Source organism: Crotalus tigris, unplaced genomic scaffold (assembly GCF_016545835.1).
Source record: "Crotalus tigris isolate CLP2741 ecotype Arizona unplaced genomic scaffold, ASM1654583v1 scf7180000017975.10810073628:1450386, whole genome shotgun sequence".
NCBI classification, from domain to species: Eukaryota; Metazoa; Chordata; class Lepidosauria; order Squamata; family Viperidae; genus Crotalus; species Crotalus tigris.
The window spans coordinates 932076-958725 of record NW_024096754.1 but is presented as its reverse complement, the minus strand read 5'-3'; the positions used below and the strand labels follow the sequence as shown (position 1 = coordinate 958725).

The 26650-nt window shown below is 44.4% G+C and overlaps 1 protein-coding gene across 1 annotated transcript in view; it reads right to left on the bottom strand.

The window, feature by feature from the left end:
• Nucleotides 1–26650, bottom strand: part of NET1 (neuroepithelial cell transforming 1) — an 86223-nt gene that overhangs the window by 48298 nt on the left and 11275 nt on the right. Inside the window, exons 2-3 of the mRNA XM_039345755.1 lie at nucleotides 11333–11399; nucleotides 1513–1572 (exon numbers count right to left, since the gene is read on the bottom strand). Of these exons, the coding sequence (XP_039201689.1) occupies nucleotides 1513–1572; nucleotides 11333–11399 (127 nt within the window). The remainder of the gene's footprint in view (nucleotides 1–1512; nucleotides 1573–11332; nucleotides 11400–26650) is intronic.

Below are 26650 nucleotides of genomic sequence, written 5' to 3'. Positions count from 1 at the left end.
TTGTGGCTCCCGGTGTTTTGTTTTTGGTGGGAAACGGGTCCAAGTGGCTCTTTGAGTGTTTTGGGTTGCCTACCCCTGAACTAGACATACCCAATTCCAGCAACCGTTCCTCGTATGTTTTAGCCTCCAGTCCCCTGATCATCTTTGTTGCTCTTCTCTGCACTCTTTTCTAGAGTCTCCACATTTTTTTTTTCACGCATGGGCTGCTGAGGAAAACTTTTATCGGGGGTCACCCTCTTGCTGTGCAATCAAAATGCAAAGTTGAATCCCCCAATAAAGGGTTATATAGGTAGTTCTTGACTTGTAACTAAAATTAAGACTGGAACTACTGATGCTAAGTGATGGGGGTCATTAATTGAGTTATCACACGATTGTGTCTGATTGTTACGATCTTTTCTGGCTATAGTTGCTAATGAATCTAACTTCCTCCATTGGCTCTGTTTGTCGGAGGCCGGCTGGGTGTGTTGCAAATGGTGAGCGCAAAAGCCCACGATGCTGAAAACTGTGGTACATCCCTGTCGGTGGCCGTGCCCAAATCGTGAATGCTTAATGGTGGGGATGCTGTGACAATGGTAAAACTGGCTGACAGTCACGGTTTTCAGCACTAATGTAACTTAGGATGGCCACTAAAGGAATGGTTGTTAAGTTGAGGACTGCCTGGAGAGAAAGAATTTGGTGTGGTGAAGGCATCAGGCTAGAAACCTGAGTTCAAGTTCTGCCTTGGGCACAAAGCCAGCTGAGCTTGGATGGCTCTCCATGACTTGTGGACTTCAACTCCCAGAATTCCTCAGCCAGCATGGCTGGATGATCCTTTTATAACTTGTGGACTTCAACTCCCAGAATTCCTGAGCCAGCATTGGGGAACTATGGCCCCCTCATGACTCATGGACTTCAACTCCCAGAATTCCTCAGCCAGCATGGAGGAACTATGGCCCCCTCATGACTGGTGGACTTCAACTCCCAGAATTCCTGAGCCAGCATTGCTGGATGACCCTTTTATAACTTGTGGACTTCAACTCCCAGAATTCCTGAGCCAGCATTGGGGAACTATGGCCCCCTCATGACTGGTGGACTTCAACTCCCAGAATTCCTCAGCCAGCATGGGGGAACTATGGCCCCCTCATGACTTGTGGACTTCAACTCCCAGAATTCCTGAGCCAGCCTGGCTCAGCTTGGAAACCTCTCCCTTTCCCCTCAGCCTGGCTGGCTCAGGAATTCTGGGAGTTGAAGTCCACCAGTCATAAAAGGCCCATCGTTCCCCAGCCCACCTCTAGATGAAGAGGGTCAAGTTAAGAAAGGAGTAGTGAATAATAGGGAGGGTAAACTATGAGTAATGGCCTGTACTGAGGTCGAGCTGAATGAAGTTTACTTTCAGAGGTCAACTAGAGATTGAGGAGATAGATTAAAAGAATTCTGGCTTTTCTCTGGTCCGATGGGCCAAGACCTTCCAGATGGAATCAAGGGAGGCTACATTTTAGGTCGGTACATTCAGGGGCAAAACATTTTAGTTACCTTCAGATCGAAGCTGCAAATGCTGACGGCGTCGTCATCTTTCTCTCTCCGCTTCCTTTTCTGCAAGAACAGAGAGCACCCCGTTAGGCAAGAAGCGTCAGAATCGACTGATGGAATCTGGTTTGCTAGGTGGGTCACTCAGACACAAAAAGAAAAGAAAAAAAAGAAACGAGCGACCTCAAAACTGTGTTTTGTTTTGTTTGTTAAAATTATAGATCTAAACCAGCGGGATAAATGTCATTCTGGCCCTTAACGTCATCTGACTTGACATGCAAATGATAGGCTGAAAAATGTCCTCGGCTCCCTTTACTTGGGTCAAGTGATGAAAAGGGTTTATGAAAGAAGGGAAAGGGAAGGGAAGGGAAGGGAAAGAGAGAAAAGGAAAGGAAAGAAAAAAGAGAAAAGAAGAAATGAAAGAAGAGGAAAGGAAAGAAGAGAAAAAGAAAAGAAAGAACAGAAAAGAGAAAAGGAAAGGAGAGAAAAAAGAGGAAAGGAAAGGAAAGAAAGGAGGAAAAGAAAGGAAAGAAAAGGAAAGAAAAGAAAAAAGGAAAGGAAAGAAGAGAAAAGAGAAAAGGAAAGAGAAAAAAGAGGAAAGGAAAGAAGAGAAAAGAGGAAAAGAAAGGAAAGAAAAGGAAAGGAAAGAAGAGAAAAGGAAAGGAAAGAAGAGAAAAGAAGAGAAAAGGAAAGGAAAGAAGAGAAAAGAAGAGAAAAGGAAAGGAAAGAAGAGAAAAGAAGAGAAAAGGAAAGGAAAGAAGAGAAAAAAGAGGAAAGGAAAGGAAAGAAAAGAGGAAAAGAAAGGAAAGAAAAGGAAAGGAAAGAAGAGAAAAGAGGAAAAGAAAGGAAAGAAAAGGAAAGAAAAGAGAAAAGGAAAGGAAAGAAGAGAAAAGAGAAAAGGAAAGGAGAAAAAAGAGGAAAGGAAAGAAGAGAAAAAAGAGGAAAGGAAAGAAGAGAAAAGAGGAAAAGAAAGGAAAGGAAAGGAAAGGAAAGAAGAGAAAAGAGGAAAAGAAAGGAAAGAAAAGGAAAGGAAAGAAGAGAAAAGGAAAGGAAAGAAGAGAAAAGGAAAGAAAAGGAAAGGAAAGAAGAGAAAAGGAAAGAAAAGGAAAGGAAAGAAGAGAAAAGAAGAGAAAAGGAAAGGAAAGAAGAGAAAAAAGAGGAAAGGAAAGGAAAGAAAAGAGGAAAAGAAAGGAAAGAAAGGGAAAGAAAAGAGAAAAGGAAAGGAAAGAAGAGAAAAGAGAAAAGGAAAGGAGAAAAAAGAGGAAAGGAAAGAAGAGAAAAAAGAGGAAAGGAAAGAAGAGAAAAGAGGAAAAGAAAAGGAAAGGGAAGAAGAGAAAAGAGGAAAAGAAAGGAAAGAAAAGGAAAGGAAAGAAGAGAAAAGAAGAGAAAAGGAAAGGAAAGAAAAGAGAAAAAAGAAAAAGGAAAGAGAAAAAAGAAGAAAGGAAAGAAAAAAGAGAAAAGAGGAAAAGAAAGGAAAGAAAAGGAAAGAAAAAAGGAAAGGAAAGAAGAGAAAAAAAGAGAAAAGGAAAGAAAAGAGAAAAGAAAAGAGAAAAAAGAAAAAGGAAAGGAAAGGAAAGAGAAAAAAGTGGAAAGAAAAAAAGAGAAAAGAGGAAAGGAAAGAAAAGAGAAAGGGAAAGGAAAGAAGAGAAAAGAGAAAACAAAGAAAAGAGAAAAAAGAAAGGAAAGGGGAAAAAAAGAGAAAAAAGAGGGAAGGAAAGAAAAACAAGAGGCAAATATTAATATAACCCTGACACCCGGAATTATTTCAAGAATTTACTTAATGCAATAAGGTATCTGCTGTGGCTCGTGAACTCACAATTATGTTTATTATTATATAAAGAAAAGAATTTTCCGTGGATGGGTGATGGGGGACTGTAAGGCTCTCTTGCTGTTAATTCTCACATACCGACAAAACTTGTAATTATCTTTTCATCTTATCTCCTCCAGGGGAGAAAGTTTCCACTGTTGGAGGGAAGTAATTGGCTGTCCTACATTTCTGAATAAAGTTCTATATAACACAAAGAGGCCCCCTCTTATGTTTGCGTGTTTATTTGCAGCCCATCTTTTGTTTAATTTTTTACAAATAACTCAAGATGGCGAAGTTATCCCACACAGGTTCAATTTCTATTTTCCCTATAACGACAACCCTGCCAGGTGGGCTGGGCTGAGGGAGTGGCCCAAAGTCTTCCTAAACTCTATGCAGGCCTCTGAACCGCTGTACAGGCAGTCCTCGGCTTACGACCGTCATTGAGCCCCAAAACTTCCATTGTTAAGCGAGACATTTGTTAAAGGGAGTTTTGCCCCATTTGACGACCTTCCTTGCCGCGGTTGTTAAGTGAATCGCTGCCGCCGTTGAGATGGTTGTTAAGGCAACCTTGGCTTTCCCGTTGACTTTGCTTCTCAGAAGGTCACAAAAGGTGATCGCGTGATCCCGTCATAAGTATGAGTCAATCGCAAAGGGCCTGAATTTGCATCACGTGGATGCCGAAAATGGTTGTGAGTGTGGAAAAATGGCCGTAAGTCGCTTTTTCAGGGCTGAGCTTACTTTGAATGGTCACTAAACGAGCTGTTGTCAAGTCAAGAACTGCCTGTACTTTTTGCACCCAAAGCAGGGGCTGGATTCGCACCGTCTGCCAGGTCAAACTGTGGTTTGTTTGCCTTGGGCTTAGACCAGGGGTAGGCAACCTTGGCTCTTTTATGACTGGTGGACTTCAACTCCCAGAATTCCTCAGCCAGCCTGGCTCAGCTTGGAAACTTCTCCCTTTCCCCTCAGTGTGGCTGGCTCAGGAATTCTGGGAGTTGAAGTCCACCAGTCATGAAGGGGCCATAGTTCCCCCATGCTGGTTCAGGAATTCTGGGAGTTGAAGTCCACCGGTCATAAAAGAGCCAAGGTTGCCTACCCCTGGTCTAGGAGGCTCACCACTTAGAACAGGAGGACTTAGGCCAGGGGTAGGCAACCTTGGCTCTTTTATGACTCATGGACTTCAACTCCCAGAATTCCTGAGCCAGCCATGCTGAGGGGAAAGGGAGAGTTTCCAAGCTGAGCCATGCTGGCTCAGGGATTCTGGAAGTTGAAGTCCACCAATCATAAAAGAGCCAAGGTTGCCTACCCCTGGCTTAGAACAATGTTTGACCTGGGCCACTGCAGTCCGTGAACCTCTCTGTGGCTCTCTGTTAAATATGACATATGAACCCAGCCAGTGTTGCTAGAGCTGGATGACTATGACGCAAATTTGTTTGATAGAAGTTGTGGTACATGTGAAATTCCCATAACTAATGGTTAAGGGGCTGGCCTGGAAACCAGGAGATGGCGAGTTCTAGTCCTGCCTTAGGCATGGAAGCCGGCTGGGTGACTTTGGGCCAGTCACTAGGAGAATGTGAGTTCTAGTTCTGCCTTAGGACAGCAAGTTGGATGACTTTGGGCCAATCACCAGTAGACGGTGACTTCTAGTCCCACCTGAGGCATGGAAGCCGGATAGGTAACTTTGGGCCAATCACCAGGAAATGGTGAGTTCTAGTCCCGCCTGAGGCATGAAAACGGGCTGGGTGACTTTGGGCCAATCACCAGGAGATGGTGAGTTCTAGTCCTGCATTAGACACGAAAACCAACTGGGTGACTTTGAGCCAATCACCAGGAGACGGTGAGTTCTAGTCCCGCCTGAGGCATGGAAGCTGGATTGGTGACTTGGGCCCAATCACCAGGAGATGGTGAGTTCTAGTCTCACCTAAGGCATGAAAGCCAGACCTTGACCTAGTCCCTCTCTCCCAGCCCAACTCACCTCACAGGGTTGTTGTGAGGAAAGTAGGAGAAGGAAGGAATATTAGATTTGTTCACCACCTTTTGCGTTGTTTATGAAACCGAGAAAGGTGGGGGTAGAAATTACATAAATAAACTCAAATATCAATATGCAGGGTGGCTGCTCCATCACCGGAGGTTTCTGAGAAGATAAACGGACAGCCATTTGTCTCTGAAGGTCTTCTGCTTTGGCAGCGGGGTTGGACTAGAAGACCTCCAGAGTCCCTTTCTACTCTGCGGTTCAGAATCTCTCTCGTCCTCTCCTGTTTGTCAGGAAGAAAAAGCAGGAAAGCACGGGGGGGGGGGCAAGAGGAAAAAGATGGGCCTCTTGAAGTTATACACACACCCACACACCCACACTTGATGTTCGAGCTTTTTTTTTTTTCTTCCCCACCATAGATTCCTTACATGCTGCATTATATAAAATCCCTGCCATCCAATTTCGCTCTCCGGCGGCCCATTCCAGTTCCAGACATTAAAGGAAGTTCAAAAGTTTGTTTTTTTAAGACCGGCTAGACTTGTTTAATAGGGCTTGCCTTGACAAGGCCCTTGAATCTTTTTCAGCACGGCTGAGGTTCCTGCAAAAAAAGCAGAACGCCGAAGACGAAGCCAGCTGGCTCTGCTCGGCCGCATTGGATGCCGAAAATTAGAAAACCATCTCTAGGCAAAAGAACAGAGGCCGATCCCTCTAATCCTCCCAAGATCCGCTCAGGTGGAAAAAAATGTATATATATTAATATGGAATACAGCTTGTGAGAAACTGCGGGGGGGGTGGAAAAAGCCGTGGCTATGACTGAGACTCAGCAAAGGCAATGAAAAGCAGTAACTGTTATTAAACTATATACACACATATATACATACATATATATATACATACATACATACATACATACATACATACATATATATATATATATATATATATATATATATATATATATATATATATATATATATATACATACATATATACATACATACATACATACATACATACAAAATGCATATATTTCCTAAGGTGGCTCTCCACCAGGATGAGGTCAGCTACTAAGGCAAGAAAGCTTCTTTGGCAGAAATTCAGCTTTTTTTTTTTTTTGCTTTCCCCCCCACCCCCTACTTACTTCAACGCCCAATGTTATTTCTAACAATATATTGGCAGTTCTTCTTTTTAAAACGGGCCTTTTAAAAAAAAAACTGCAGAGGTTATGAATGAATTTATGCGTTCAGGCCACCCACTGGCAGAGATTCTGGGTGGCTTCAGAAGGGATCCACGTAGACAATGAAAATAGTTGCAGACGCAACAGCACAACAAAGCAGCCCACACAGCGAATGAGCCGTAGTAGCAAAGAGAACATATATATATACAGGTAGTCCTCATTTTACGACCACAATCGAGCCCACTGCCTCTTCTTTGTGGCAGCCCCTGAGATACTGGAAGACTGCTATCATGTCCTCCCTCGTCCTTCTCTTAATTAAACTAGACCAGTGGTTCTCAACCTGTGGGTCGGGACCCCATTTGGGGTTGAAGGACCATTTCACGGGGGTCGCCAAACAACGCAGTCCGCCATTCCCCCCCCCCCCTTTTCCTTAGCTGTGCTACTCCCTTTTATTCTATTGGCTTTTGAAAGCCAATAGAATAGATGCTCTTGAATAGAGTCTAATTCTATTGGCTTTCAAAAGCCAATAGGAATTGTCCAGGCTGTCTCTGCCCTGCTGAGCCCGCCAAAAGTCCCAGTCTGCAAACGGTGCTGCACCAGTTGAGTAGTCCTCGACTTACGACCGGTTGAGTAGTCCTCGACTTACGACCAGTTGGAGGGGGTCGCGGCATTAAAAAGGTTGAGAACCACTGAACTAGACATACCCAATTCCATCAACCTCGTATGTTTGAGCCTCCAGTCTCCTGATCGTCTTTGTTGCTCTTCTCTGTACTCTTTCTAGATTCTCAACATTTTTACATTGTGGTGACCAAAAGTGGATGTAGTACTCCAAGTGTGGCCTTACCAAGGCCTTGTAAAGTGGTATTAACACTTCACCTGATCTTGATTCTATCCCTCTGTTAATGCAGCCCAGCACTGTGTTGGCTTTTTTGGCAGCTGCAGCACACGCCTGGCTCCTATCTAAAGGATTGTCCACTAGGACTCCGTCCCTCTCACAGTTGCTACTGGCTCCTTTTGCTCCCCCTCCATCTAGCAAAGTGACAGGCAATTCCATGGATCAGTTGAGGAGGAGGAAGAGGAGGAAGCAGGATATTTGAGCTCCTGCTAGCCTCCCACACGCAACAGTCAATGGGGAAGCCAGCAGGAAATCAGAAATTTACGACTCCCCGCTGCATTTCTGCCCATCTGCGGTCATTCCCTTTCTGTTTAGATAGCTAAATTTCTCCCGAATGATGACCCCATGAGTCATGAGTTGCCTAGTGACCCTTACATTTAAAAATACAGTCCAACATTTGTACCGCACAAGCCCTTTGACCTCGCTGCTCTCCTTTTCTACCCAAACGAGCTTAAAATAGCTCTCTTTACCGCATGCCTTTGTATGATGGTGAACCCCAGGCTTAGATAAAGCATAAACAGAATAGTTCTCAAGGAAACTTATCCCAAGTGTTCAGAAACAGTCTAATTCCAAGGATTATTAATCCCTCCTTAGTCACGGATACTGAACAGGCATTTTTCTCTCTCTTGAGCAAGGCATGTCAGGACCAGAAGCCACTTGGAGTGACGGCTAATTTTGAGTTCACAGAGCGCTTCAATTCTTCTCATCCCGGGTTTAATTTGCTCCTTTTACAGTCGCGCAAACCAAGCGGAGGGGAGATGCCGGTTAGATCCCAGTTTTTCTTCATACGTGTTCCAAAGCGTGTGAAATAGGACGTTATACAGGTCATCCTTGACTTACAAGTTTGTTTAGGGACCGTTTCGCAGTTACGACAGCGCTGAAAAAAGCAACTGTTTTTCACACATACGACATTTGCAGCCTCCCCTGGGTCGTGATCCAAATTCAGGCGCTTGGCAACCAGCTCATGTTTATGATGGTCGCCGTGTCCCTGGGGGGGGGAGGTCACGCGATCCCCTTTTGCGACCGTCTGACGTGCAAAGTCCAGGAGAGAAGCCGGATTCACTAAAGAGCTGTGTGACTAACTAGGCAACTGCAGTGAGTCACTTAACAACTGTGGCAAGCAAGGTCGTGAAATGGGGCAAAACTCACTTAACAACTGTCTCACTTTGCAACGGAAATGTTGGCCTCAACGGTAATTGTAAATCGAGGACTACCTGTACACTGACATGGCTACATCCCAGTATGCTGGCCTTGGTTTACCTGCGCTGTAAAGAGAATTTTGCTAGCATTGCATCTTAGCATGCAGTTTTTAGTCATTCATTCTATCTATCTATCTATCTATCTATCTATCTATCTATCTATCTATCTATCTATCTATCTATCTATCTACCTACCTACCTACCTACCTATCATCTCTCACTAATTATCATCTCTATTATCCCTATCTATCTATCATCTCTCTATCATCTATCTATCTATCTATCTATCTATCTATCTATCTATCTATCTATCTATCTATCTATCTATATCTCTCTGTAATTATCATCTCTATCATTATCTATCTTCTATCTTTCTATAATCTATCTTCTATCTATCATCTCTCTCTAATTATCTATCATCTCTATCATCTCTATCATCTCTATCTATCTATCTATCTATCTATCTATCTATCTATCTATCTATCTATCTAACATCTCTCGCTAATTATCTATTTCTATGATATCTATTTATCTATCTAACTATCCATCCATCTATCATCCATCTATCCATCCACCTACCTACCATAGAGCTGTGGTAGTGCTGTGGCTAGAATGCAGTATTGCATTGACTGAGACTTCCATGCTTCCAAGATCAGGAAAATGAGGACCCAGATGGTTGGGGGCAAAAGGCTGACTCTGTAAACGGCTTAGAAAGGGCTGTAAAGGCACTGTGAAGCAGTATATAAGTCTAAATGCTATTTATATCTATCCGTCCACCACCAACCCAATTCATTTGGTGACCACCGGTTACAACAGAGAAAAGTGACTTTTTCACACTTATGACCGTTCAAGCATCTCTGTGGTCCCGGGATAAAAAAAATACAGCCGCTTGGCAACCAACTCACATTTATGACAGTTGCGGTGTCCCAGGTTATGAGTTCAGCTTTTTTGGAGCTTTTTGAGCTCAATTGTGGCCGTGCGTCAAGGGCTACCTGCTCGCTGAGTTTGCAGCCTTAGCCAATCCTGGTAGTGCAACATCAGAGCTACACAATTTTACATTCCTGGTTTTCATACTTTTTTTAATTTGAAGGGTACCGTAAGACAAGAAAAATAAAATAATTTCTATTTTTTTTTTCTTTTCCCAGGGTAGGACAGTAGATTAGGATCACTGCCTTGAAGAATAACCTCTTTGACCACAGGATGAAAGCAGGGTAGCTAAGATCATATGGTTGCATAATTTTTTAAAAGCTCTGCTATTATGGAGAATAAATAAACCCCGAGGGGAAAAGTTGCAGTTGATTTACAAGATGAAAGGAAGACTGCCAACAATTAAAGAGAAGGAAGTGGGAGGGAGACAGTATGTTTTAAGAGGGGTGGACTCCAATTCCTGCAACCATTTCTCATGTGTTTTAAGCTTCCAGACTTCTAATCATCCACCCATTAAGATAGCTGGACTTCAACACCCAGAATACTCCAGCCAGCCTGCTTTAAGATGTGTAGCCTACAATTCCCAGAATTCCCCAGCCAGCCTGCTTTAAGATGGGTGGACTTCAACTCCCAGAATCCCTCAACCAGTATGCTTTAAGATGAGTGGGCTTCAACACCCAGAATTCCTCAGCCAGAATGCTTTAAGATGTGTAGCCTTCAATTTCTAGAATTCCCCAGCCAGCCTGCTTTAAGATGGGTGGACTTCAACTCCCAGAATCCCCCAACAAGCATGCTTCAAGATGGGTGGACTTCAACTCCCAGAATCCCCCAACCAGCATGCTTTAAGATGGGTGGACTTCAACTCCCAGAATCCCCCAACCAGCATGCTTTAAGATGGGTGGACTTCATGTACCCTGACGTGCAACCTAAATGTTGGAGATGTGGTTATAAGGATGCTTCCTATTATCATATTTGGTGGTCATGTAGAGAGATAAAAGCATTTTGGATCAAAATATGGTGGAATATCCAGAGAATTCTTAGAAGGAGGGTAAAATTTACTCCGCAATTATTTTTGTTGGGTATTGTTATAGATTGTGATACAAAGGAGGTTGTATTGATGTTAAATTTGATTACAGCCGCTAGGCTGTTAGTAGGACAATATTGGAAGAAGGAATCTTTGCCTACATTGCAGGAATGGTTTCTTAAAGTAGCTTACTTGGCGGAAATGGCAAAGATTTCGGCTTTCTTAAAACAACAAACTCAAGAGAAGTTTTATGCTGTTTGGGACAAATGGATAAAATTTACACAATTTAGATTGGGTATACAAAAATATCATATAGCTTTTTCATAAGTTTTATTCTATATATATATATATAGGTATCTTTTTTTTTCTTTCCTTTTTTATATATAAATATAAAATCTTTAATTTAATTTCTTATTTTTACTCTTTAATTTTTAATTAAGCCTATATTCTGCTCTGGGAAGCTCAGGGGTGGGGGTTGGGGGGTTTTTTTTTATATATGTAATGTTTAGTTTTCTTTTTGTATATGTTCTCTTTTGTTTTGTATTGTTTTTGTTTTTTTGTAAAATTTATAAAACTTTTAATTAAAAAAAAAAAAGATGGGTGGACTTCAACTCCCAGAATCCCCCAACATGCTTCAAAATGGGTGGACTTCAACTCCCAGAATTCCCCAGCCAGCCTGCTTTAAGAGGGGTGGACTTCAACTCCCAGAAGTCCAGGGTTGAGAAGCATTGCTATAATGGCAGTTCTGCCTGCAATGTTGCATGTAGCTATAAATATGCTCCAGTGGGCAAACCAAACGAAGCAGTGAGTTAATTTACTTTCACTTACCAGAGTAAAATCCCACTGGGATCCCGGAGTTAGGAATGTGAAGGAACTTCCTCGCCTCAAAGGATACCTGTGGACAGACAAGGGTTTTTTTTTCCTGTTTATTTGCATACGGTTGATGCAAGCAAAAAGATCCTTTTTTCTAGACAGGCGGTCCTCAAACTTACAACTGTTCGTATAGTGGCCGTTCCAAGTGACAACGGACTGGGAAAAAAGCGACTTAAGACCATTTTTCACACTTATGATAAAACTGCACATGCCCAGGGTCAGGGGATTTATATTTGGATGCTTGACAACTGACTGACATTTATGACAGTTGCCGTGTCCTGGAGGGGGTCACGTGATCCCACTTTGGCAACCTCCGGACAAGCAAAGTCAATGGGGGGGGAGCCACATTCGCTTAACGACCGTGTTACTAACTGAATAGCTGCAACGATTCAGTTAACCAATGGGACAAGGTGTGTCATAAAAAGGAGGCGAAAGTCACATCGCCAGCTTAGCAACTTAAATTTGGGGCTCCCTTGTGGCCATAAGGGGAGGACTGCCTGTATATGCTTTTTATTCCAAGCACAGAAAGAGAAGGAACGTCCAAGGAAGCTAGCATTGGTGGTATAATAATAATAATAATAATAATAATAATAATGATGATGATGATGATAATGATGATGATGATGTTGGAAGGGACCTTGGAGGTCATCTAGGAGGTCATCAATCCCCTGTTCAGGCAGGAAACCCTATACCATTTCAGACAAATGGCTGGGTGGGAGGGAGGGAGGGAGGGAAGAAGGAAAGAAAGAAAGAAAGAAAGAAAGGAAGGAAGGAAGGAAGGAAGGAAGGAAGGAAGGAAGGAAGGAAAGAAAGAAAGAAAGAAAGAAAGAAAGAAAGAAAGAAAGAAAGAAAGAAAGAGAAAGAATAGCAGAATAACCGAGGTGGAAGGGACCTTGGAGGTCATCTAGTCCAACTCCCTGCTCAGACAGGAAACCCTACACCATTTCAGACAAATGGCTGTCCAGTCTCTTCTTAAAAAGGTTGGAGTTGTTTGAAAGAAGGAGAAGGAGAAGGAGGAGAAGGAGGAGGAGGAGGAGAAGAAGAAGAAGAAGAAGAAGAAGAAGAAGAAGAAGAAGAAGAAGAAGAAGAAGAAGAAGAAGAAGAAGAAGAAGAAGAAGAAGAAGAAGAAGAAGAAGAAGAAGAAAAGAAGAAGAAGAAGAAGAAGAAGAAGAAGAAGAAGAAGAAGAAAGAAGAAGAAGAAGAAGAAGAAGAAGAAGAAGAAGAAGAAGAAGAAGAAGAAGAAGAAGAAGAAGAAGAAGAAATATGAAAGGTTCTGTTTTATATCTCAGGACAGAAAGCTTATTCCCAAACTGGAACACAGTTATCTCCAGAGACGGAAAAATTAAAAAAAGAAAAGAAAACCGGTGATAAAATTGCGAAGTCTTGATAGGGTAAGAATGGAAGAGAATGAAAACCAGGAACGAGACCTCCTTCTTCCAGCAGGCTCGGAGTTAAGAGTTACGTGTGGTCCCACTTAAGTGCCAGCAACTGATGCCACCCGTAACCTTGTTAAAATTGTTCCAACTCTCGGGAAGCTGCAGGGAGACACGGAGGAGCGAGTGGTGTTCAAAGATCAAATCATTAAAAGGGATAATAAATCAGGCCCGGCAATGCCATCATTTATTCTTAATAATTAAAAGGCGGCGGCTGAGGAAGCTTTCAAACGGCTTTTAAAAGACACCAACAAAGTTGTCTGAAAGTCATCTCGCCTCGGTGCCTTCCCGGGGAGGTCCCGTTCCAACGGTCCTCCAACTTACGACCGCAAAGGAGCCCCACATTTCCGTTTGCCAAGGGAGGCGTTGGTGAAGTGGGCTTTGCCCCCTTTTACGAGGTTTCTTGTGCACTCTTCTTAAGGGAATCGCCGCAGCGGTTCGGTCACGTAACACGGTCGTTAAGTGAATCGGGCTGCCCCTCCCATTGACTTTGCTGGTCAGAAGGTCGCAAAAGGGGAAATCGCAGGACTCCGGGACGCTGCCACCGTCATAAATGCGATCCAGTGGCCCAGCGTCCGAATGTAAATCATGGGACCAACGGCCACAAGGGTGAAATGTTCACAGCTTTTTCCAGCAAAAGTCAATCGGAACAGAGCTGGAAGGGATCTTGGAGGTCATCTAGTCCAACCCCCTGCTCAAAAGACTGCCCAGTCTCTTCTTAAAAGCCTGCAGTGATGAAGCCCCCACAACTTCTGACTATCTATCTATCTATCTATCTATCTATCTATCTATCTATCTATCCATCCTTCTTAACATTCATCTCTCTCTTTCTTAACATCCATCCATCCATCCATCCATCCACCCACCTATCTATCTAAACATTCATCTCTATCTTAATATACATACATATATACATACATACATCTATCTTAACATTCATCTCTCTCTTTCTTAACATCCATGCATCCATCCATCTATCCATCCATCCATCCATCCATGCATCCATCCACCTATCTAAATATTCATCTCTATCTTAATATACATACATATATACATACATACATCTATCTTAACATTCATCTCTCTCTCTTTCTTAACATCCATCCATCCATCTATCCATCCATCCATGCATCCATCCATCCATCCATCTATCCATCCACCCACCCACCTACCTATTTAAACATTCATCTCTCTCTATCTTAACATTTATTTATTTATTTATGAGACTTATATACCGCTTTTAAGTGCAAGCACTCTCTAAGCGGTGTACACCAGTAAGCAATGTATATATATATATATATATATTTACATTGCCCCCAACAATCTGGGTCCTCATTTTACCTACCCCGGAAGGATGGAAGGCTGAGTCAACCTTGAGCCGGTGAGATTTGAACCGCTGACCTGCTGAACACAGTCAGCTAAAGAGGCCCGCAGTACTGCACCCTAACTGCTGCGCCACCTCGGCTCATGCATCCATGCATCCATGCATGCATCCATCCATCCATCTATCCATCCATCCATCCATGCATCCATCCACCTACCTACCTACCTACCTATCTAAATATTCATCTCTACCTTAACATCCATCCATCCATCCATCCATCCATCCATCCATCTATCTCTTCAATCAATTTAATCAAAATAGAGCTGGAAGCGACCAGCCTGCTGCTCGACCAGGGACCTTATACCATTTCAGACAAATGGTTATCCAGTCTCTTCTTTAAAACTTCCAGTGACGAAGCGCCCACAATTTCTGGAGGCAAGTAGTTCCACTGGTTAATTGTCCTCACTGTCAGGGAGTTTCTCCTTAATTCCAGGTTGCTTCTCTCCTTGATCAGCTTCCATCCATTGTTTCTTCTCCTGCCCTCTGGTACTTTGGAAAATAAGTTGAAACCCCCCCCCTTTTCTTTGTGGCAGCCCCTCAAATACTGGAATACTATCACGTGTGTCTCTGCCCCCCCCCCAGTCCTTTTTTTATCTAGACTGGCCATAAGCCTCTTATGAAAATTAGACACTCCAAAATATTTACTGCAGGAAGACCGAACAATGGGACTACTTCCTTTAGTGGAGAAACTGAAGTCAGTTTGGGATTTAACAGGAAGATCCTGAGCACCTCTGGGTGAACTCCATCAGTAAAGGACTATTATGGGTTGCCTTCTTTCTACAAGCCAGCTGTTGAAGCCATCAATCTCCACCTTGCCTACTTCAAAGGCTGGGAAGCGGGTGGAGGAGAACTGGGTCCGTTGAAAACTTGGTTATTCTTCTCTCCCTCTTCAGTTCAGCTCGGTTTTAAGGTCCAGCTGTGGAGCCCAGAAAGGGCTCTGCCACTGCTCCAAACTCAGCTGCAGGCGAGTCGCTTTCTTAACAAAATTGGGCTCACTCCTGAACGATTGTAAATTCCAGCCAGCAAGGAACAGGTCCCTTGCAAGTCCAAAGGACAGGGGGCTGCATCCATACAACCCAATAAGTCACGATTAACAAAACTGATGTATTCACAACGTGGCACGTAACCGAGCACTGAAAACTGTATTGGAGCTTAAGCATCACGTAACTGAGCGCCAAAGAATGGAGGCCTTTGAACTCTGGTGCTGGAGAAGACTCCTGCGAGTCCCCTGGACTGCAAGGCGATCCAACCGGTCGGTCCTAGAGGAGATCAACCCCGACTGCTCTTTAGAAGGCCAGATCCTGAAGTGGAAACTCAAGGACCTAATGAGAAGGAAGGACTCATTGGAGAAGAGCCTGATGCTGGGAAAGATGGAGGGCAAGAGAAGAAGGGGACGACAGAGAAGGAGGTGGCTGGATGGAGACCCTGAAGCAGGAGGCGTGAGCTTCAATGGACTCCAGAAGATGGTAGAGGACAGGAAGGCCTGGAGGAACGTTGTCCACGGGGTCGCGATGGGTCGGACACGACTTTGCAGCTAACACCAACAACGTGCGTAAATAAGATCCGAGCAGCCACAACGTGCTAAATCCGTGGGAGTAAAATGCTTTCAAAGCCCAGACAGTTTCAAGAGTTGTAGCAAAAATTACAGCTGCTTTTCTCGGTACATCAAAACGGAGGATTAAGCCTGGAATACAGGCTTACAACAGTCCATTTAGTGACGGTTCAAAGTTATGACGGCAATGAAAACAGAACTGTTTCTTCACAGTTACGACCTTTGCAGCATCAACACGCTGCAAGGGACCTTGGAGATCTTCTAGTCCAACCCCCTGCTCAAGCGGGAGAGCCTACACCAGGGGTCTTCAAACTCGGCCCTTTTATGACTCGTGGACTTCAACTCCCAGAATTCCTCAGCCAGCGTGCCTGGCTGAGGAATTCTGGGAGTTGAGGTCCGTGAGTCATGAAAGGGCCATGTTTGAAGACCCCTGCCCTACACCATTTCAGACAATCCCTTCTTAAAAACCTCCAATGATGGAGCACCCACAACTTTTGGAGGCAGGTTGTTCCACTGGTTAATTGTTCTAATTGTCAGGAAAGTTCTCCTTAGTTCTAGACTGGTTCTCCCTCTGATTACTTTCCATCCGTTGCTTCTTGTCCTGCCTTCAGGGGCTTTGGGGAAGAGATGGACCCCCCCCCTCTTCTTTGGGGCAGCCCCTCAAATATTGGAAGACTGCTATTCTGTCACCCCTGGTCCTTCTCTTCTTTAGACTAGACTAGTGTTTCTCAACCTTGACAATTTTAAGGCATGTGGACTTCAACTCCCAGAATTCCACAGCCAGCATTGCTGGCTGTGGAATTCTGGGAGTTGAAGTCCACATGCCTTAAAATTGTCAAGGTTGAGAAACACTGGACTAGACATACCCAAATCCAGCAACAATGATTGGTATGTGTCAGCCTTCAATCCCCCTAATCATCTTTGTTGCTCTTCTCTGCACTCTTTTTTCCAGAGTCTCAAACTTTTTTTTTTTACAATTCATCAGAACCGAACTGAAGACGCTGCTTGGATGAGAAGCGAAATGTGTTCAAAGAAAAGTAAAAAAATGAAACCCCAAGAAAAGCCAGTTCCCTTTTGGGATCAAACCCTGACCTGGATCCTTTCCAAAGACACCTTACCGCGGTGATTCCACACACCCCTCGGTACAGTTTCATCATGGCTTCTGTTTCTATCATTTCTTCCTTCATCACCCGGCAGAGATGGGGTTGAAAAGGTAAATGCTGCCAGAGCAGACATCGGCCAATCCCTCGTGGGGCGTCGGAAACGGCGCGTTCCGTACCTCCGAATGGCCGAGCGCAGAATATTTGCCTGTTGAGATTGGATGCTGCCCATTCTGGCTGGAGCATCACGATGTGATGTTTATACCATCTGGTTATTATTATGGATCATCGCACAGTCAGCCAGATGTTCAGACTGGATTTGGCATTTTGTCTACCTATCAAGTCCTTACCCAGGACCTGGGATAGGCAGACGTGGATGTTTGATGGTATTACAGGTATTTATTTATTTATGAGACTTATATACCGCTTTAAGTGCAAGCACTCTCTAAGCGGTGTACACCAGTAAGCAATGTATATATATATATATATATATATATATATATATATATATATTATATATATATATATATATATATATATGTATATATTTTTTTCTGAGGTTTTCGCGGGTATTTGTATGTAGGTCTTTGGTTGTTCGGGTTTTCTCCCACGTAAAATTGGAAGTGTCTTGGCGACGTTTCGACGAAGTCCCATTCGTCATCTTCAGGCTGGTGCTTTCAGCTTCGTGCCTCGAGCAGCAATGTGTGGTCTTAGCTGTTTCTTCCTTTTAACTGCCAGTGGGGGTATGAACTGATTGGGTGGGAGCTTGGCTGTGTTCTGATTGGGTGGAGGTGTGTTCTGATTGGTTAGGGGCGTGGCTGTGCTCTGATTGGCTGGGGGGTTGGCTGTGCTCTGATTGGCTGGGGGGTTGGCAAGACAAAGAACAAGAAAACGGCAAAGCCATCCTCCCATACATAAAAGGCATCACAGACAGAATCAGTAAGATCCTCCATAAACACAACATCAAAACAGCATTCTGCACAAACAGAAAAAAAATATCCACCATCCTTAGAAACCCCAAAGATAAAATTGAATTAGAAAATCAAGGAGTATACGAAATCCCATGCACCACTTGTCCCACCACATACATCGGACAAACCAACAGAAGAATAAGTGCACGCATTGAAGAACATAAGAACTCAATCAAAAAAGAGGAACCAACATCTTCCCTGGTCCAACACCTTAAAGCTACAGGACATGAAATTGACTTTAAAAATACCAGAACCATTGCCAAAAGTGAACATTTTAATAACAGAATAATCAGAGAAGCCATCGAGATAGAAAAACGCCCACACAGCATGAACAAGCGAGATGATACCTCCCGCCTACCAGCCATTTGGAAACCCGCCCTCATTGACAAACGACTCCCTAACACAAAAAATGATACCAGACCCACACTCACAAAAACCACACAGGATGTCACCACCAAACATCCACGCAAAAAACAAACCCAAAGCCACACTGACTATGAGGCACGACCACAAACCAGAAGCCAGACCACAGCTGCATCATTAGCCACTTTAAACCCCCCCAATCCATACATGAAGCAAACTGACACCCTCCATGAAGAGGAAGCACGACCACGAACGCGAAGCCAAGGAATGGCAGGGCAGCCCAAAATCTTGAATCCCTCTGCAACTCAGACTAACCTGAGCACAACCAAACAGAACACTCCCCCAGCCAATCAGAGCACAGCCAACCCCCCAGCCAATCAGAGCACAGCCAACCCCCCAGCCAATCAGAGCACAGCCACGCCCCTAACCAATCAGAACACACCTCCACCCAATCAGAACACAGCCAAGCTCCCACCCAATCAGTTCATACCCCCACTGGCAGTTAAAAGGAAGAAACAGCTAAGACCACACATTGCTGCTCGAGGCACGAAGCTGAAAGCACCAGCCTGAAGATGACGAATGGGACTTCGTCGAAACGTCGCCAAGACACTTCCAATTTTACGTGGGAGAAAACCCGAACAACCAAAGACCTACATATATATATATATATATATATATATATATATATATATATATATATATATATATATACATATACATATATATATTTACCTGATAGCTAATAGAGTGGGAGAGAACCCGTGTCTTAGACGTTATAACATCTGCCTAACATGCAGATAGCCCAGGTTCGAATCTCAGAAGAGTAAGTTTGGCTGATGAGAGTTAAAGGAACTCGAAATAGCTATACCATTCTCTCTTTATTCTTTGTTAGCAAAACCTAAAAATATATATATATATATTTACATTGCCCCCAACAATCTGGGTCCTCATTTTACCTACCCCGGAAGGATGGAAGGCTGAGTCAACCTTGAGCCGGTGAGATTTGAACCACTGACCTGCTGAACACAGTCAGCTAAAGTGGCCTGCAGTACTGCACTCTAACTGCTGCGCCACCTCGGCTCAGGATGGAAGCAGTTCCTAGTAAGGCCGCCTTTTGCAATTGACTAATAGCGAATTTGTCAATGCCAATGGTGTTCAAGTGGTGCTCCAGTTGTTTTGGGATTGCACCCAAGGAGCCTATGACTATTGGTACTACCCTTGCTTGCTTTTGCCACAGTCTTTCTATTTCTATTTGTAGGTCTTTGTATTTTATTATCTTCTCCAGTTCTTTCTCTTCTATTCTGCTGTCTCCAGGCACTGCCACGTCCACTATCCAGACTTTTTTGTCTTTCTTATCGACAATTGTTAAGTCTGGGGTGTTATGTTGCAGGTGCTTGTCTGTTTGAATTCTGAAGTCCCAGAGCAGTTTAATTTTATCATTTTCTATGACTTTCTCTATTTTATGATCCCACCAGTTTTTGCTTACAGGCAAATGATATTTTTTGCAGATCTTCCAATGCACCATTGTTGCTACTTTGTCATGCCGCTGCTTGTAGTCAGTCTGTGCAATCTTCTTGCAGCAGCTTACCAGGTGGTCCACTGTTTCTTCAGCTTCTTTGCATAGGCGGCACTTACTGTCTGTTGTGTTGTATTATTATTATTATTATTATTATTATTATTATTATTATTATTATTCTCATTTCTGCTTTGCCTCTCTAAAGAGGCTTTGACAGCAAGTTCCTTTCGGCTGGCTGGGATCCTGGCTTCTTTGTTTAACCTCCTCCGCCCTCTCCCCTTCGGAGTTAATCGGCACCCAGGGAGGCCAGCTGGGCAGGAAAAACCAGAAAGCTTGCTGCCGCCAGACAAATTTATCGGATTCGGGTGGTTAAATCTGCTGAAAGAGAAGTCTTGCTGTTCCTTCTGACCATACAGGGAGTCCTCGACTTAGCGATCGTTCAAAGTTACAACGGCAGCAAAGGATAGAATAGAATAGAATAGAATAGAATAGAATAGAAAATAGGGAATAAAATAGAATATAGCAGTGATGGCGAACCTTTTAGACACTGAGTGCCGAAACCACAACCCAAAACCCACTTCTTTATCGCAAAGTGCCAGGGCCGCATTAGCATTGTGGTGCCCTCGGGGGGGGGGGGGCATGGGGGCGTAGCCCACTGGGTGGGCATGGCTGCGGTTGTCATGGCAAACTGGATGAACGCAGCTAGGGTGGGCATGGCCACCTCGATGTTGCTCATGGGGGGAATGGCTGTGGGGCCGGGCAGGGCTGAGGGAGGGTCTCTGGTGGGTGGGGCGGTGGGCAGGAGGCCCAGCATAGATGGGGGGAGACACGCAATCCTAGCTGGGACTGGGGGAGCCATGGCGCCGATGGGGATCCAGTTTTCCCTGCTCGGGGTGGCCTTTGGCTTGCAGGGCGTGGGCGTGCTCTACCACCTCTACTCGAGCTTGCAAGCCGGCTGCTTCGCCTCCTTTGTGCTGGGTGGGGCTGCTGCTCTGGGTGGCGGCAGTGGTCTAATGGACCTGTGCAAACTGCTGGCAGCAGCGGCACGCGTGCCCACAGAGAGGGTTCTGAGCGCCGCGCGCCTCTGGCACGTGTGTCATAGGTTCGCCACCACTGGAATATAGAATAGAAAATAGGGAATAGAGTGGAGTGGAGTGGAGTAGAGTAGAGTAGAGTAGAGTAGAATAGAATAGAATAGGAATATGGGATAGAATAGAATAGAATAGAATAGAATAGAATAGAATAGAATAATGGGATAGAATAGAATAGAATAGGAATATGGGATAGAATAGAATAGAATAGGAATATGGGATAGAATAGAATAGAATAGAATAGAATAGAATAGAATAGAATAGAATAGAATAGAAACTAACCAAGGAGAGAAGCAATCTGGAACTAAGGAGAAACTTCCTGACAGTGAGGACCATTAATCAGTGTAACTGCTTGCCCCCAGAAATTGTGGGTGCTCCATCACTGGAGATTTTTAAGAAGAAACTGGACAGCCATTTGTCTGAAATGGTATAAGGTTTCCTGCCTGAGCAGGGGGTTGGACTAGATGACCTCCAAGGTCCCTTTCAACTTTATTATTATTAATATTATTACTTCCAACACCATCAAGCATCTGCCTATCTTGGGTCCTTGGGAAGGACTCGATTGGTGGATTAAAATATGCAGACTATGCCACAAACTGTAGAAGAACAAAAATGCAGATTAAAGTTCTCTTCTTGTTCCTGTTCTGTTCCTGATCCTATACACAGCGAATTCTGGCTGTGCAGAATTCGATTTGCTATGCCATTTCCTTCAGCTGCTTTTGTTTCGGTATGCTATTTCTTTTCCCAATAACTCCGAAAGGCTAATTTAAGTTACAGCAGCTGTCTGAAATAGTTAGCAGATGCTGTCCTGAGTAGTTGGTTAAATTAGACAGCCTCTCTCTCTCTTTTTTTTAAGTTTGTGATGATTTAGCTTAAACAAGAGGGCTAATTCATGGGCAAAGGCTGGATTTAAATACCGTCCTTAGCTAATGTGTGTTTTAGATTTCGCTCGGCATACTGTGTAAATCTAGCCCTTGCAATTTGTAAACTACGTCGTTGAGCTGGATCGGTGAACACAGCCAGTTGTGTTTAATTCAGCGGGCCACAATTGCAATCATAAAAAAATTGACTTAATGTGGTTTACAATTTCTAAATGTCCCACACGTGGAATGGCGTATCAAAATAGCTCCTGCAGGATTAGACATCAGAGACAATACTTCAGTTGTGAAAGTTGTGTACTTATAAAACTGGAGGAAGACTTAACGGGAAGAAGAGCCATAGAACCTGCCCCCCAAAATGCAACATAAACTCAGAATGTTCCCTCATATAATACTTAGATGCAAAATCTGACCGACCTCACTGTATGATTGACAGCTCTTTCCACTTTTAATAAGCCACAAATCTCTGCTTCAAAGATACGTACAGGTCAGAATACATGACACAGGAAATACAAAGCCTCAAACAGGAACAGGAAACAACTCCAAACAAAGGGCTCAAGAAGGTATAAAAACCCACTCCCTACATGTGCTCGCTCTCTTTTTTTTCTTCCAGAGCCATCTTTCTGTCTGGCTCTCCTCTTCAATAAACTGCAGCCTTCTTTCTAAAGCAGTTGCCATGTTGTTTATTCCCGGCTTGGACTGGACCCTGAAGAAGACTTTTCCTTCAACACTAGGCACAGAAGGTGTCCCCAAAATGACCGCCCTCCAGCTAATGGATGCCCTTTGCTCAGAGGACAAAGCCAAGTTTATTTCAAATGCGATTTGTTGAACAAACCCGTAAGACTCGGTGAATATAGCAATAAGCTCAATTTAAGCCGTCCGCACTGCCCTGCGATTAATCTGGAGAGCCGTGTTTTTTTTTCCTTCAGGAAAAGCAAGAATTAAGCGGCCTGAGTTATTGCCGGTCTCAAAAGCTTCCATCAACATCCCCAATAAATCTTCTCCTAATCGTTTATCCAGAGAGTTGCAAAGTTTAATACGACAGCCGTCTTAACCTTGCGGCCCGGTTCTCCAAAAGCAATTTTTCAGACGGGACAGCAATTCTCCAGTTCCTTCCTCTTCGCCGAGTTTTAAAGGCTAGAGTTTCACTAAATTTGTTTATGTTAAAGCGATTTGGAATAATGCTTTTTGCAGGCAGCAAGACCAGCCCAGGGCCAATTTTTGAGCTGAGACAAGAACCTTGACGTGGTGTAAATACGATCGAAATGGAGGAGACTGTTTTCACGTAGCTCCCGGCTATTTGATCATGGAGGGAGGTGTGATTTTTATCGTTAAAAATATTAGCCACAATAGAGCTAAGTCCTTGACCGCAATGGAGCCCAAAATTTCTGTCACTAAGCGAGACAGCTGTTAAGTGAGCTTTGCACCATTTTCTGACTTTTCTTGCCCCACTGTATTTAAGGCAACCCCTGCAGTTGTTAAATTAGTGATACAGTACGGTTGTTAAATGAATCTAGCTTCCCCCCCCCCCATGGACCTTGCTTGTCAGAAGGTCACAAAAGGAGATTAGGTGACACCCCCCCCGGGACGCGGCAGCAATCATAAATATGAGTCAGTTGCCAAGCGTCTGAATTTTGATCACGTGACCCTGGGGATGTTGGAACGGTCGTTAAATGTGAAAAACTTTTTGGATTGCTGTTGTAACTTGGATAGGTCACTAAATGGTCATAAGCCGAGGACTACCTTTGTGAAGTAATCAAAGCGGAACAAAAATGTAATCAATAAAAATGGAGGCAAAAATTGCACAGTGGTTGGGTTCGTACAGCAACGATTAATTCAAGACATAGTGTGCTGCAACTGCCAAAAAGGCCAACACAGTGCTAGGCTGCATTAACAGAGGGATAGAATCAAGATCAGGTGAAGGGTTAATACCACTTTACAAGGTCTTGGTAAGGCCACACTTGGAATACTGCACCCAGTTTTGGTCACCACAATGTAAAAAAGATGTTGAGACTCTGGAAAGAGTGCAGAGAAGAGCAACAAAGAGGATTAGAGGATTGGAGGCTAAGCATACAAGGAACGGTTGCTGGAATTGGGAATGTCTAGTTTAATGAAGAGAAGGACGAGGGGGGACAGGATAGCAGTCTTCCAATATCTCAGGGGCTGCCCCAAAGAAGAGGGAGTCAAGCTATTCTCCAAAGCACCAGAAGGTAGAGCAAGAAGCAACGGATGGAAACTGACCAAGGAGAGAAGCAACCTGGAACTAAGGAGAAACTTCCTGACAGTTAGAACAATTAACCAGTGGAACAACCTGCCTCCAGAAGTGGTGAATGCTCCAACACTGGAAGTTTTTAAGAAGAGGCTGGACAGCCATTTTTGGTGGCAAGCTGTTCCACTGGTTAATTGTTAATCCTCACTGTCAGGAAGTTTCTCCTTAATTCCAGGTTGCGTCTTTCTTTAATCAGCTTCCAACCATTGTTTCTCGCCTTTCCCTCTGCTGCTCTGGTGAACAACATGACCCCCTCTTCTGGTGACAGCCTCTCAAATACTGAAAGACTGCTATCATGTCTCCGCTATTTCTTCTTTTCTTTAGACTAGCCAGACCCAAGTCCTGCAGCCATTCTTCGTGTGTTTTAGCCTCCAGGCCTTGGATCAACCTACTTGCTCTTCTCTGCACTTTTCCCAAAGTCTCCACATCTTTTTTGTAATGCGTGGACCAAAACTGGTTGCAGTATTCCAGGTGTGGTCTAACAAAGTTTGAATAAAATCGGAAGACAACGGCTTCCACTTCTTTGGAATGGACCCCGTTGGATGTCGCCCCCCCCAAAATACACATTTCTCAAATAGGAACCTGGCTCAGATTTGCTCCTTGAATGTTGCTTGAAGGAGAAGAGAGAGGAAGGGCAAGAGAGAGGAAATCAGAGAAAATCATCGCCGGGTTATTAGCCCAGAGAGCAACATGTCCGACGGGAGGTTGCGGAGCTGTGCTTTTCGCACTTCGCTATGCCGCGACCTCTAAACGTCCCTTTGGATTCCCTGTTATCACCAGGCACCAGACTTCCTTCGTTGGAAAAAGCCCTTCCTTTCACATTGTCTCTCCAATCTTCCTCCGTCGTAGGAGACTCCTGATCCCAGCCAAGCTGCCTAGCAACCTTTCGGATTTGGGATCCTGGCTTGGCTGAAAAAGGACATGATTTCGGATCGTATCAGAATCGTTGCCGAGATCTAGGGAAATGACACGAGGTTTATTTAGGAAAGCTATGCAGGTAATCCTCGACCAGTTCATTTAGTGACCCTTCAAAGTTACAACGGATCGGAGAAAAGGGACTGATGGTTGTTTGTCACACTTATGGCTGTCCCATGATTTACATTCAGGTGCTGCGACCATCATAAATAGGAAATTTTGCCCACACGGGGCCACAAGCATGCGCATGATGCAAACGGGACGGGGCTAGCGCTTGCGTGATACGTGCTAGCCCTGTCCTGTTTTGTACACAGTGCCATTTCTGCGCCCTGAGGTGTGGCATCGGCACATTTTCACATAGTGAGGCATGGCGGTACCCCATTTTTGCACCCCGAGACGCGGTATCGGCCCATTGTCGTGCAGTGCGGTGTCCCGTTTCTGCGCCCTGCGGCATGGCAGCCTCCCATTTTTGCACCCCGGTGCGGCGTCAGCCCGTTTTTGCACCCCGCAGCACAGCATCAGCCCGTTTTTGCACCGCGTGGCGCAGCATTGACCCATTTTTGCACCCCACAGTGCGTCGTCGGCCCGTTTTTGCACCCTGTGGTGCGTCGTCAGTCCATTTTTGCACCCCGAGGCACGGTAGCGGCCCGTTTTTGCACTGTGTGGCGCAGCGTCCTGTCTTCACAGGACACGAGTGGGTGTGTGTTCACGTATGTGGACACTGGCCAGCCTGCTCCGCTACCCAGCCACGGTCCACAGGTTGGGAACCCCTGGACTACAAGACCTGCAAGGTCCTCCCCAGCTCTATGATCCTATGATCCAAAAACCCATCTCTTTTCCTTCTGTACTTTACAACTTAAATCAGCAGAGTGGAAGAGAATCTTGCTAGGCCGTAAGAACAGCTGGGGGGGGGGGGAAATTGCAACACACACACAAGACTCCTCATAGGTTCCAAGTCCAAGAAGCAGCCTCTGGACACTGTCTTATCAGGCAAGGATAGCTTATCTCTGGCTTCTTGATCTAAACAAGCCTAACCAGCAACATTCGAAAAGGTGGAGGGGTGCCCCCACAAAACCCAGGCTCTTGAGCAAAACCTTGGCCATAAACAGGCTTAAGATGTGGCCAGTGATCAAGATAAAAGTGAACTTTAATTCCAAAGTAGAACATACACACAAAAAAATAATAATAAAAAATGGGAACAGCCTCATTGGGAAAGTGCAGACTGTGCTGTGCTAATTTCGGCAGCCCAACACAAACCGGATTGTTTCCATGCAAAATGTGGTGCGGGTCACTGCTTTTGGCGACCGACCCACGGCCCAAGGGGTTTGATTCTGACGTCTTTTTAAGGAAACACTCGGGTCCATCAAAGGAATCCCAGGTTAAGTTTCCAACCAGCAGAATGGGAGAGCCTATCGCGGCCAATGTGCCACAGCCGACTCACCGTAGCCGCCAATTTGCTGTGGGACAATTCACTAATTCAATTTAATTACAGATGGTCATTGACTTACGACCGCAATGGAGCCCAATGTTAAAGGAGACACTTGTTCAGCAAGCTTTGACCCATTCCACGATCTTTCTTGGCACAATTGCAAAGTGAACTGTGGGGCCCAGTTTTGCGTCCTGCGGCCACGGCGCTAGCACAAGTTCTACCAACCTAGAACTAAGGAGAAACTTCCTGACAGTTAGAATAATGAACCAGTGGAACAACCTGCCTCCAGAAGTGGTGAAAGCTCCAACACTGGAAGTTTTAAAGAAGAGACTGGACAGCCATTTGTCTGGTATGGAGTAGGGTTTCCTGCCT